This window comes from Gadus macrocephalus, chromosome 16 (assembly GCF_031168955.1).
Source record: "Gadus macrocephalus chromosome 16, ASM3116895v1".
NCBI classification, from domain to species: Eukaryota; Metazoa; Chordata; class Actinopteri; order Gadiformes; family Gadidae; genus Gadus; species Gadus macrocephalus.
In genome coordinates this window covers 19,326,475-19,339,265 of record NC_082397.1, presented here as the reverse complement: position 1 = coordinate 19,339,265, position 12,791 = coordinate 19,326,475, and the positions used below count along the sequence as shown (strand labels likewise).

General features: G+C 39.1%; 1 protein-coding gene across 4 annotated transcripts in view; it reads left to right on the top strand.

Moving 5' to 3' along the window:
* nf1a (neurofibromin 1a) overlaps positions 1–12,791 on the top strand; it is a 70,200-nt gene that overhangs the window by 37,589 nt on the left and 19,820 nt on the right. For 3 of the 4 annotated variants that reach the window (XM_060075181.1, XM_060075180.1, XM_060075183.1), the window contains exons 26-35: positions 152–363; positions 1,005–1,166; positions 1,378–1,475; positions 2,083–2,218; positions 3,605–3,667; positions 6,612–6,770; positions 6,866–6,963; positions 8,067–8,213; positions 8,850–8,996; positions 9,113–9,223. In XM_060075181.1, the coding sequence (XP_059931164.1) occupies positions 152–363; positions 1,005–1,166; positions 1,378–1,475; positions 2,083–2,218; positions 3,605–3,667; positions 6,612–6,770; positions 6,866–6,963; positions 8,067–8,213; positions 8,850–8,996; positions 9,113–9,223 (1,333 nt within the window). The remainder of the gene's footprint in view (positions 1–151; positions 364–1,004; positions 1,167–1,377; positions 1,476–2,082; positions 2,219–3,604; positions 3,668–6,611; positions 6,771–6,865; positions 6,964–8,066; positions 8,214–8,849; positions 8,997–9,112; positions 9,224–12,791) is intronic. The other variant, XM_060075182.1, reaches the window with a different exon arrangement.

Below are 12,791 nucleotides of genomic sequence, written 5' to 3'. Positions count from 1 at the left end.
AATATGAGAGGTTCTGATAGTGTTTAAATCTACACGGCTTGACTTGCGCCTTTTTGCCAAGTGTTTACCGACAGGTAAAAGACACCTGCTGCTGCTTTTAGCTGTCCAATACTACTTTTATTTCCTTAAAGTCATTTTTATTACTCACCAGGTCTAGGCTATCACAAGGATCTCCAAACACGAGCCACATTCATGGAAGTATTGACCAAAATCCTACAGCAAGGGACAGAGTTTGACACCTTGGCCGAAACTGTTTTGGCTGACCGCTTCGAGAGGCTTGTGGAGCTGGTCACCATGATGGGGGACCAAGGAGAACTGCCAATCGCCATGGCGCTAGCCAATGTGGTACCTGGATCTCAATGGGTGTGAACTTTTGCATTCTTTATAATTGTATCATAAACTGTATCCATATGGAAACTCCTAATTATATTGTCATGCAGAAGATGCAAAAGATAAATTAGGCTGATATAATATAATTTGTTTGATATTTGAACAATTTTCAAATTCCAATTTTTAACACATTTAGTATTTATGCTCCTTGTTTTTGTGTCCCGGTAATTATTTTTCAGTGGTTATTTTATCCATAATTTATTTTCCAGCTTGCAGGATTCTATATGATTTTGCATGATTGCTGCATTTTGACACTAGGCACAATACTAACAAACACACTAGCACTTTATCTGGAAGCAACCCAAAAATGTATGAACAATGTTCATTATCTTTTTTTATGAACAAAGTACTTTTTTTTTCTTTCGTTTTTTGTATCAATGTATTTTACTTATTTCTTTCAAATTCAAAATGGCCCACCAAAACCATTGCAGAAACATTGGAACACTTCTGCTTATACATCTTAATTTGCTTCTGAAATTTAAGAAAGTCATTCCTATTGTATCACTGGCATGACGAGGTCAGTGGAAACCAGAAGTTAGCTTGACCTAGAATGCTATCCAAATATTTTTTTCTAATCTGTGTATCTTGCCTATGTCCATGTATTCTGTTCCCAGGATGAACTAGCCCGGGTACTGGTAACCCTGTTTGATTCTCGTCACCTGCTCTATCAACTACTGTGGAACATGTTCTCCAAAGAAGTGGAGTTGGCCGACTCAATGCAGACCCTTTTTAGGGGCAACAGCCTGGCCAGCAAAATCATGACCTTCTGCTTTAAGGTGAATATCTTCGTCTGTGCCTCAACACTTCAAAATGCCAGATAATGTCAGAAGACTATGTATGTGGATTTAGTTGTGTAGCAAATTCCTTGAATTGGAGGGAATTCAATTTCAAGTTTATTTATAACTTAAATATGTTGCTTTGTGATATATTCACTGGCTGTCTTGATGTACTTTGACTTTAAGGCCACGGTTTATTCCTCTCTTTTAGGTGTATGGGGCCGCCTATCTACAGAAGCTACTTGAACCTTTGTTAAAGGGGGTTCTCACAACCCCAGAACACATTAGTTTTGAGGTTGATCCAACAAGGTAAACCACTTATTATATTTTATGGTCATTCTTTTCCAGATTGCCTATCCAACGAAACAGTGCTTTGGCACAAAATGTATACCTTGCATATCATTTGTTAAGGTCTTGTTTTAAAAGCCCTGTTTGCTTATCGTGATTTGGTGATGCAAGAGTAGTGTACCTAATCACCCATCAGGCTTAATTGGCACAAATCAAGTCCAGCAACACAACAAATATGGCAACCTTCCTGTTAGCTTCATTGAATGATGAATTTGAATGATGATCTAAAATACAATTGGCAGGATTGGTTTGATACTTTGGGGGGTTATCTCAACATCAGATATTTCTACCTATGTATAACCCTGTTCACCAGTTCGCTAATGCAAAAATCAAACCTGAAAATGTTGTGGAATTAACTCGACTCAATAAAAGCATGAAGACATGCTAGAAGTCAGAATGGGATAGAAGAAAAATAAATGTTCCTTGTGGCTTTGACGCTGTAAATATTGTTGGTCGTTTCCTGGAAACTCCCAGGATATCTCCTGGGATTTTCATTCCTAATGAAAAACATCCTGTGTCTGAATCCCACAATTCTGACAGTCAATTGTGAATGTTCCTAATTTCCCAGGCTGGACCCAGGGGAGAACCTTGAGGAGAACCAGGGGAACCTTTTGCAGATCACAGAGCGTTTCTTTCAGGCCATTATTGGCTCCTCCAATGAGTTCCCACCACAACTCCGCAGTGTATGTCACTGTCTGTACCAGGTATGTCATCGACTCTGCTCCCACAGTGGCTTCTGCCTGCTCCTCAAATGCTTTTGTCCTCATCTTTGTGTTGATGCAATACATTCCAGGTCATTGCTTCCCCCACATCTATGCAGTGCACGTGCACCGCTAAAATCAAATCACACAGGATTGTAATTTCATGTTCTTGAGTCGTAAAGTAAAACAATTGATGAGATTTCTTAAGAACTAGTTTAAGAGTAAGGGTTAGAGGGCACTTTGGTCAGCACATGAAACGAGCAGAGATGTAGTGTGAATGAATGCGTTGGATACCAAGGTAGTTGGACACACACTCCAGGCCACTTACTTCAAATGAGAACAACTACCGCTGTATACAAATTAGAAGGTACAGTCACAGAGGTACATGCAAGGTGTATCAACCAGTATAGTCCAGAATACCTCAGTGACTACTGTCAGAATAATAGGTTCCAACACCCAGGTGCCTCCCTGTTAAAAACATGAAGGGGTCGACAAGTCCAAAGAAAAGCTGCACCTGCTGATTTCTTTCGATAGGTAATAGTTGAGTCAGGACTTCCCCGGGCAAGCCAGGTCCAGAAAGCTAACTTTTTCAGCCTGACGGCCTTCCTTACAGCAGGTGTCCGCTACTGTCAGGGTCGGGAGCACCTCACACATATTATTTTTTTCAGCGTTTCCAAGGAAAATTAAAAAGTGGACAGAACGGGTATTTGACGAGGTGGATGGCAGGGGTAGAGCTGAGCAGTAACAAGCCAACAGGCTTGGAGGAATAGCCTTCCTGATCTGAAGCAGTCGCCCCATTTCAGGTGTCCTAGTATTTGTCTGAGCGCTGAAGATCTCCAGAAGGACGATGGAGGAGGTTCGGTTCCACTTTTCCACCAATCGTTTTTGTTAGCTGTCCCACCTATCCTTTTTGTTTGTCTGGATCCCATAACTATTTGCCTCCAAGGAGCATATATCTCCAGGTAGCATATCCCTGGAGATCATTAGAGCTTGCAAGGCATTGTACCAAATCAGGAAGGTAGGTAGGGAACCAGGAAAGTACTTGGTCCTAGATCAGGGCAATTTGATTAAAAATGGTCCACACGAAGTGAATGTAGACTATATTAGTAGGATGTAGGTAGGTATGTATGATTACAAATTGTTTTAATTTATTTTCACCATTATTCAGTTTATCATTTTGTGTACCAGATTTTCAAAACAAATTGTAGACACTTGTACAGTGTTTTAAAGCCCAGTCACACAACACTGTGCATGGACACGTGGCTTGAGCAGTTTCAAGTCCTCCATCCAATTTGAACATGAATATATGTATGCCTCCAGTTATTCTAGGTTTGTACATTTGTTCAAACTGGTGCTGTAAACGTGATTGTGCTCATCTCTGTTCTGTAGGCTACTTGTCACTCTCTACTGAATAAAGCAACAGTTAAAGAAAAAAAGGAGAGCAAAAAAGCAGTAAGTTCAGAGAATCTGTTTATTTTTTTCCCCCATAGCTACATTCCCCCAAAGCAAAACAAAAAGTTTGCTCTTAGTTCTTTTGATCTATTTTATCCATCTATACATTATTTTAACATGATTTGGTGTTTCTTTGGAAATGCTTTACTCTTTTGTACTTATCGAAGTTAGCATACTATTCTCTTTTAAAACCATATTGTTTCAACTTATTTTCATAAATTAATAATTAATTCCTCTTCAATAGTCTCTGATAACACTGTAGTAACCGTATTTCTTTGCACATGTCATCCCAATAATTGATTCATGTCTTAATTTATTTCTAGATTTATCAATGTAATAACTTAAATTTTATTGGAGACTTCATGGAAACGGATGCTTCAGATATGATAAATCATCAAATTAGATATGATACATTGCATTTATTGGGGTTGCATATTGTAGATAAGTGTCTAGCTGCAACAAATATTTAAACTTTAGGAAAGCGATTACTAACACCATTTGAAAAATAATATATATTCAATATGTATTCATTTTATCCGTGTTTTTCTAACTTTCAAAGTGATTTGGAATTAGCTTTTGGGGTGGATAATATTTTAGGAAGCTAGTTCGAAATAATTAAGTGAGGATGTTTGATCCTATGTCCAATGTTTTTACCCTCACTGCTTGAGTGCATGTTCATCTATTTTTTTTAGATTGATTTGGCATTTAAATAATAAACTACATCTGGCATTAGCTCAGGAGGGCTTCTGCCGGCTAATGGGGATTAGGATAAAATGGGTGTGCAATTTTGAATTTTGCAATCTTGAATCTTTTTGGAGACGTTCAATTTTGATTATGATTCTGTTTGATAACTACTTACTACTAAGTTGGCTATCACTCTTTAGGAGAAAGTTGTACCCAGAACAAATCTGCGCGATGCCTTCAAGATAACGGCTTGAGGGGAAACTAATGAATAGAGATTTGTGAAAATATTATATGTTTAAATATTCTTTGTAGAACTGTTAGGTGTTGCATCTCTTCACCTTGATCTACCTGGCCATAAAGGAGTTTTTAACAAAGAGGTGAATAGAGTTCGAAACAAGTGATATCAATAACCACATCTCTCCCGGCCATGGTAGGGTGAGAGAAAGGAGCTGTGGCAAGAATGAAAGATGACAATCCGTAGCTCATCCATTTATTATTGCGTAATTCCTCAGTCCTGTGATCCACACTGTCCAACCAGTATGCTGAGTTGACTAACAGAATGTTAAGATGTATTTACCTTCTCAGTGCATTCATTTCCCATCCACATCACATGCTCAGGTTATTCTTCATTGCTCACATTTCCAGAAAGTGCAGGAACAGGTTTAGAATACGAAGCATCTCCCTTTTGACTGATTGTACCTCACCTTGTTCATTGAAAACCAACTTTATAGTACAAAAGCCTTGAATCCAAATGGCAGTTCAGCCTTCACCGCTCATCTGCAAAATAATAGAAGGATTGGCTTTGTTTGATCCTATAAATAATTGTAAATATTAATCAATTTGGGTGTGGTTTGGTTCAAATTGATTCATTGTATTTGTTGTAGACGCCCATCAAAGGGAACTTATGACTTATAAATATTCTGTAAATGATATCAAATCAGTATACGAGTCTCCAAATGATCCATTATAACATGTTGCTAAAATGTACAGTTTTTGGTTTCTGATTTGAGTGTTTCCCATATCCTAAACGCATGAATATTAAAAGGCACTGGCATTAACGATCTAACTTGCAACCGCAGTCACAAAACTCATACATTTGGCACTGTTGGTATAAAAGTGATAAAGAGAAATTCAAAATCTAAGGTAGTGTACATCTTATCTTGGTTCTTAAACTCAAACATTTTTGATCTTGAACTGTCATGCTAGCCTATCTTTGTGTTCTGTCCATAAAGGATTTTTGTCATTGCCTTGACCAAAATATTTTGTGGCAGCTCTCTTAAATCAGGTGAAATATGCGTTGCTGAGTTTTTTGTAATGAAATTGCGAGAATTTTTGAAAATTGCGATTTGTTATGAAATTTATATATTTGTTAAAATGTGTTTATTTGGAGCCATTCGTAGACATGCCAACTTGTTTGCAACCATTGAGGAAGTTAGTTTGTTTAGTGACGTTTTGTGTGGATGATTGGTCAACCTCAAGGGGAACTGCAATGATTTGCAACTTCATTCAGAGATGTTGCGCTATTGGACAAATATCCAATAGCAAGCTTGTGCGATTTTGCAGAGATTTGTTGAAGTTGTAAGAATTGCGAAAGTGAACCTGAATAATACTATCGGATAGTATTGGTTCAAAGCCAATGTCATTACCTAAATGTACATATTGCCAAAAAGTAAATGTCAAACAACCACAATGATACTTGCTTGGCAAATTTTCTTACATTTTAGTAATTGTCTTCTCCTGAATATGTCAATGTGTTTTGAAAAAGTGGTCATCTTGGAAGCAGGCCATGATGATGAAATGAAAATTCTGATGCACTTTGGTGATCATAGTCATTGTACTGCATGGCTTCATTTTGCATGGTTGTACTTTTTCTGTCTCATTGTTTACTAGGACTCAAATCATACTCCCTATGTTACTTTTTTAGTTCTCAGAAGACTTATTCACTAGCTTGGTGTTTATGGAATACCATGTTTTGCAAAGCTATCCCCCTTTTTGTTCATGTTTTTTTATTTTTATGTATTCATTTAAATGTAAACATGATCATTTTAATGCCCTTTTCATACGTTTCCGTCTCAATCCATGGTGTCCCGTTTTCATTACATTTGATCCTGATTTACTTTTATTTTATCCCTTTGTTTCTTGTTTCCTCTTTTGGCTGATACATTTCACATTTTCCCTTTTGGTCCATTGCATTCTTATTGTTGTTTTTACCCTGCTGTCCTCAACCCTAACTCCTGTATTTCCTCCTGTTCTCCTCAAGGTGGTGAGCCAAAGATTCCCCCAGAACAGCATTGGTGCAGTAGGCAGTGCTATGTTTCTGCGGTTTGTGAACCCAGCTATCGTGTCCCCTTACGAGGCAGGGATTTTGGATAAAAAGCCCCTGCCTAGGATAGAAAGGGGTCTTAAACTCATGTCCAAGGTATGTCATATTGGGACTATTATCTTGGCGGAAGAATGATATTGATGTTTTTGTTGTTGTATTGACTGAAACCAACGACTGTTTTCTGTCTAAAGATCCTACAGAGTATTGCCAACCACGTCTTGTTCACTAAGGAGGAGCACATGAGACCATTCAACGACTTTGTAAAAAGCAACTTCGATGCAGCCAGGCGGTAAGCTCAGTAGAAAGAACAACTTCCTCTTCTTCTTGTACTTTTAACTGGTTAATATATTTGGTTATTGTACCATAAGCATGTATGTATATAACTTGGTATTTATAAAGCTAACATATACCCAAGCTGTTGTGGGCTTTAAATGTCAAAAAGACACACAAGATGCAGTTAAATTCTAAAATTACAAAATAATTGTTTGATTTGAATAATGCTTTCATCGTGTAGTGATTTCAGATGTCCCATACAGGACGCTGTCATTAAATGTTGGACATTTCTCATAATTTCTTTATTAAAACGGCAAGATGGAAATCACCATGCATACAATATTGTTACTCTTACTCTTTCATGGGAGTACGATTGCCGCGGTTGCTTGACCAGATCTGAGGGTGCACTCACACTAGGCCATCTGGCCGTGGCCGTGTGGCCGTTTTCACACCTAACCGTGCTCAAATGGCCCCATTGTTCTCTGGCCTGCACTCACACTAGGCCATCTGGCCGTGGCCGTTGGCCGTCGCAGCTGTGGCCTGGCCACGGAAGGCTCTTGTACATACGTCATCACGTCGTAACACGTCCTCACCAAGCGTCCGCTGCATGGACCATAATAAAGTCTTCCGCCAGTCAGAGTTTTAACAACAATGGATAACATCACAGAGAACACACCAACAGTTGAACCGCTTGACGCGATGTTTTCCGTTTAATGGGAAAGAAGGCTTGTTGCCTTTATTATGTCCGTGGTTGTCGCATTGACTATACGTCATCCAGCTCAGGTTGCGTAGCCATGCATGTGCGCGTGTTGGCTCATTAGCATCTGTACCGTAGCGGCCCGTTCCGTAGCAGCACACCTCTCCCAAGTGGCCAAATTGGCCCGGCCTGGCCAGACTGGCCACACTCACACTGGCAGATTTGAGCACGGTTAGGTGCTAAAACGGCCACGGCCAGATGGCCTAGTGTGAGTGCACCCTGAATGACCACATTTTGGCTGTGTCCTGCAGGAGAAACCCAATAAATGCCTTAGTCACGTGATTGAGCCCATGGTTCATCGATGAAAGCCCTCGGGTTTGACGTATATTCAGTTGTTGTAATTTTCTTATGCTGTTTTGCAGATTTTTCCTGGACATCGCATCTGACTCGCCTCCCAGTGACTCTGTAAATCACAGTCTCTCCTTCATCAGTGATGGCAATGTGCTAGCCCTTCATAGGCTACTGTGGAACAACCAGGAGAGGATTGGACAGTATCTCTCCAGCAACAGGTCAGCGATGATGCAGATATTGAGAGATACACGAGATGTTAACTGAAAAATTTACCAATTTACAAGCATAATGGTGGTACTATACATGTTGGGAACCAAACGAAGGCCAAGAAATCATTCTTTCCCAACACACAAAGCATACATTGCTTCATACAGACATTCTCTCCAGAGCCCAGTAAACATTGTGTCACTACCTCATTACTTAATCAAAAACCAAATATCAGAACTGCAATTAATATTTAATTAGTTATTTTACACTGTCAAAATTTACTATGACAAATGATTGGACAAAAACATTATTATCAACGTCTTTGATTATATAGCTGGGTAAGCAACCCAATATTCAGCAAATTGCGATACATTTTTATTTCTATTGGGTGAATGAATAGTTTTCTTTAGGGCATTTGATGATTCCCCCAAATAGACATCAAATAAAAGAAATCGCAATAATACAATTCTTATAGCAATGTTGTGTTTGAGCCTTTTTCCATGATTACAAAGATGCATTGTATATGCCCCATTCAAAACTTGCATTAAGTGTGCCTATATTAATGCAAAGCATAATAATTAAAAAGTGCCACTTTTGAACCATGCTTCTAATCAATATATCAAATCCATCTACTCTTTGTTGCATAGGGACCACAAGGCAGTGGGGAGACGACCGTTTGACAAGATGGCCACCCTCCTGGCCTACCTTGGACCTCCGGAGCACAAGCCCGTGGCTGACACACACTGGTCCAGTCTCAATCTCACCAGCTCAAAATTTGAAGAATTCATGACCAGGTGCGATTGATGCCACCAAATTGGTCTTATTAAAATGTTCTCATTTGTTATGCTTTGGTCTACTTTGATTTGATTTTAACAGATTTGAATGTGTGGTTTTTACAATATCTTTCTAGGCATCAAGTCCATGAAAAAGAGGAGTTTAAAGCGCTGAAAACCCTCAACATATTTTACCAAGCAGGAACCTCTAAAATGGGAAACCCAGTTTTCTACTACGTTGCTCGCAGGTAATGGCTTTAATACACATTGCATCTTTAAAGAAATTGACCAAATCATTGTGACAGGCATGCTTGTGTACCCTAATACTATACTGTTGCAGCTGTTGAGGAATTGTTGCTGATTAACTTTGTTAAAGCATCTTGAACATGTTTATTGATGACAGAACTACTCACATTCCTACTGAAACTATTCCTACTTCCAAAAAAGAGCATTTAATTAACTGTTGTATTTTTAATACCCGATTTATAACCATCAGTTGGGTTGCACATTTATCAGCCTATGAAAGATGAGCCTCCCATCAATTATGCATCCTTTGATTACTCTTAATGTTACAAGCAACTCCCAATCCCAATTGAGATGCAGTTGTTTCTCAGCCTTGCAGGCCATTTGCTCTTATCATTGCAAAATATAGATTTGTATGCCTACTCTGTTCAATATGTACATAGAGACAATGGACATGTGGCCATAATGCAAGTGCTTGAACATCTTGTATGCTGTGTGACAGATTGAATGTGCCTGAAGCACCCACGTGACCAAAATAGTGAACTTGCATGCTATTTCTAGCCCATTTACTCTTGCTTGCAGGGCTACAAATAAAAGGAAGCTTTAATACAAATACAAATTGCTGTTCATCACAGTATCACAAATTTAAATCAAGAAAGTATTCCAGGAAGCTATTTATGCTGGGTACACCCTACAAGATAATTTGTTCTGTGCCTGATTAACCCCTCCCTGATATATCTATAATCTATATCAGTGTTTCCCCTAAGATTGAATTGTAGAAAATTCACAATGTAATTACATTTGTACACAACTTGCTGTCTAGCTTAAATATCAGGTGTCTTGAGATGAAGATAAATACTCTTTCATTGAACATAATAACCAAAATACAATCTTTTAAACATTTATTCGAATACTTGAACACAATAAAACAATATAATCTTTAAACTTAATTCAAATGTAATACTTAATCTATCTAAAACAAAGCCTGAGTAGTGGCACAGTTGGCATCCTGCCTGAGCATCTAATCATTCGAGGGCTCTGAAAGGGAAACTCCCATTGGGGGGTTGATGCTCAAGAGCATACAACTGGTGTTCAGGTGTTCCCCACTGTTACCGGTTTCTCAGGTCTTCACCTGTAGATACAAATATAATATGGAGATACAATCTGTCCACTAGGCCTGGGTCTTTCCCGAGGCCAGAGGGCATCCTTACCAGATGCCCGAACCACATAAAATGACTCCTAATTTATTTTTACAACAATTACAACAAAATGGTTCAAAGGATGTTTAGAAACACCATCATAATGAAAACTATGTTCATGGCAAGTGTTGTAATCCAGAAAGTTATTCTGTTGCCCGGGCGCTTTGAGTTTCCTACGTTCTGCTTTTTGGTGTGTGTGTGTGGGTGCACTCTTGTGTTTATGTCAGGTCTCTGACTCCCTTTTAGATCATAAATTTTTTTGGCCATACATTCCTATCTCATAGAGTGCAGATTTTGCCTGGTAACTAGAAGTTCCCCCAACAGACTGTAGAAAAGGCGCGCCATTATTTGTTCTATGTATTCTGGGCAGAATATGCACCATATAGTAATGGGACAAATTAATAGTTTCCAAGTTGTGTGGCATGTTTGATGGAAAACTGTTATGGCTTATGTTGAGAAAACGTGTTTATGTTTTTACAAAGACAACACCAAACTACTACGCTAAATTGGCCATCCATATGTTGTAATCCGCCAAAATAACAGGAAACGGTTCATTTCAGAACATTTAATATCCACATTCAACACATTCAAAATTGTTAGGTGCTGGAGTTACTGATCTATTGAAGGAGAGATTTGAGGAGTAGTTGTTTTGCTGTAGACTGGAAGGTATCTCGGTGAGACCCCGCGAGGAGTAGTCGACCACTCTGTGTCCTCGGCTACAAAAGCTAATGGTGGGACAGATTGACGGGGCCCAGTCTCCGAGTCCAGAAACGACCTTTAGAATCAGGCAGGTGAGGGGTTCGTAGGAGGCATGGCTCTGTTGGATTAGATGGTAGAAATTATGTTTTATTTGAATATAGGCTTGTAAACTGAATATATTAACAGTATATTTATTAGACTTTCAGTACAAAAATAATAAAGGAATGAGAGTAATATCTTAACTATGTTAATAAATTGAAGTGACTCATTTTGTTGCGCCCTGTATTGGTCTAAACTAGTTTTGGTCTAAAACCTTATTTGCAAAGTAAGTAAATTGTGTGCCGTTTACAGTAGGCACATTTGTTTTGACAAACTCCATTTGTCAGGCAGACTCTGAATCTCAGAAAGACCGAAGTAAGATTCAACCAAGTTTTTTTAGGAGACAAAAAAGTAATGTTACCCTGTGATCTAAGTCACGGTGGCATACAAACAAGTTTTGAATTGGTTGACCTATGTTCCCTGTAAGCAGGTCTTAAAGGGTTTGATAACAATCCTCCCATAGGGGGTGCTATAATTCTCCAATTCACAAATTGTGGCCTCTTGGACCCATAGGGCCCTATCTTGCATCCGGCACAATTGACTTTCTACACTGACGCATGTGTCGTTGCTAGTTTGCAACTGGCGCAGAGCGTTCTTTTCCCTCGACCGCCACGCGCCTGTAAATTAGGAAATGATCTTGCGCCCCAAGGGGCGGCTCGGCGAAAGGAGGAGGCGTGTTCTGGCGCAAACGTTCCCTGGTGCTATTTTGCAGTTTCAGAAAACAATTGCGCAACAAACCAGGAAATACCTGGTTTAAAGTCAGTGGCGCCTTGTTCAGATGCTATTTTAAGGGCGCATGCATAATGTTGCTTGTGCACCTCGCGCATACACTTTGCTTCTCTCATCTACCTAGCCACACATTCTTGGGAAATTATTTTGCGAAAAGGACAGCTGGTAATAAGTTGTACTTTTAAATCAATCCATCTGCAAGCACAGCAAACGCATATTTTCTTGACACAGACATCGTGTACAAGCCCATAACTTTTAGGATTGATGAGTATTTGATCGTTAGAAAACATTGTTTTACCGCGTGTGAGTGTTAAAAAGAATGAATGAATTCGGGCGCTCGTGTGTGTGTATGTGTAAAAGAATGAATGAAAGTGCGCACGCGTGTGTGTATGTGTAAAAGAATTAATGAAAGCGGGCGCACGTGTGCGTCCATCTGTTTAAACACACGCAAACTAAACACGTAACGCGTAATACAGTCCATGCAGTGCAGAGTCAACACGATAATGCATACAATACTGGTAAGAAATTATGTTTGTTAATGTGTTGCGTATATCATTAAATAGAACCCCAGTTGCCGCATATCATATGTGTGTTAAGTTTTCTTTGCCGAAATTTATTCGAGGACTCAGTGTTTCTGAAGTTGTGGAAGAAAATGCTATTCCATGTGTGAATTAGGCCATATTATTTAGCCATAAACTGAGCATTTGAAGTTTGAAAATCATGTGGTTATGCATCTGTCTCATCGGAGACTGAAAATCCGCTGTCATAATATCAACTTGTCCGATTAAAATGCGCTCATGGCTCTTAAAGGGGATGGGAGATGGCACTCTCATTGGTTTATTGCACG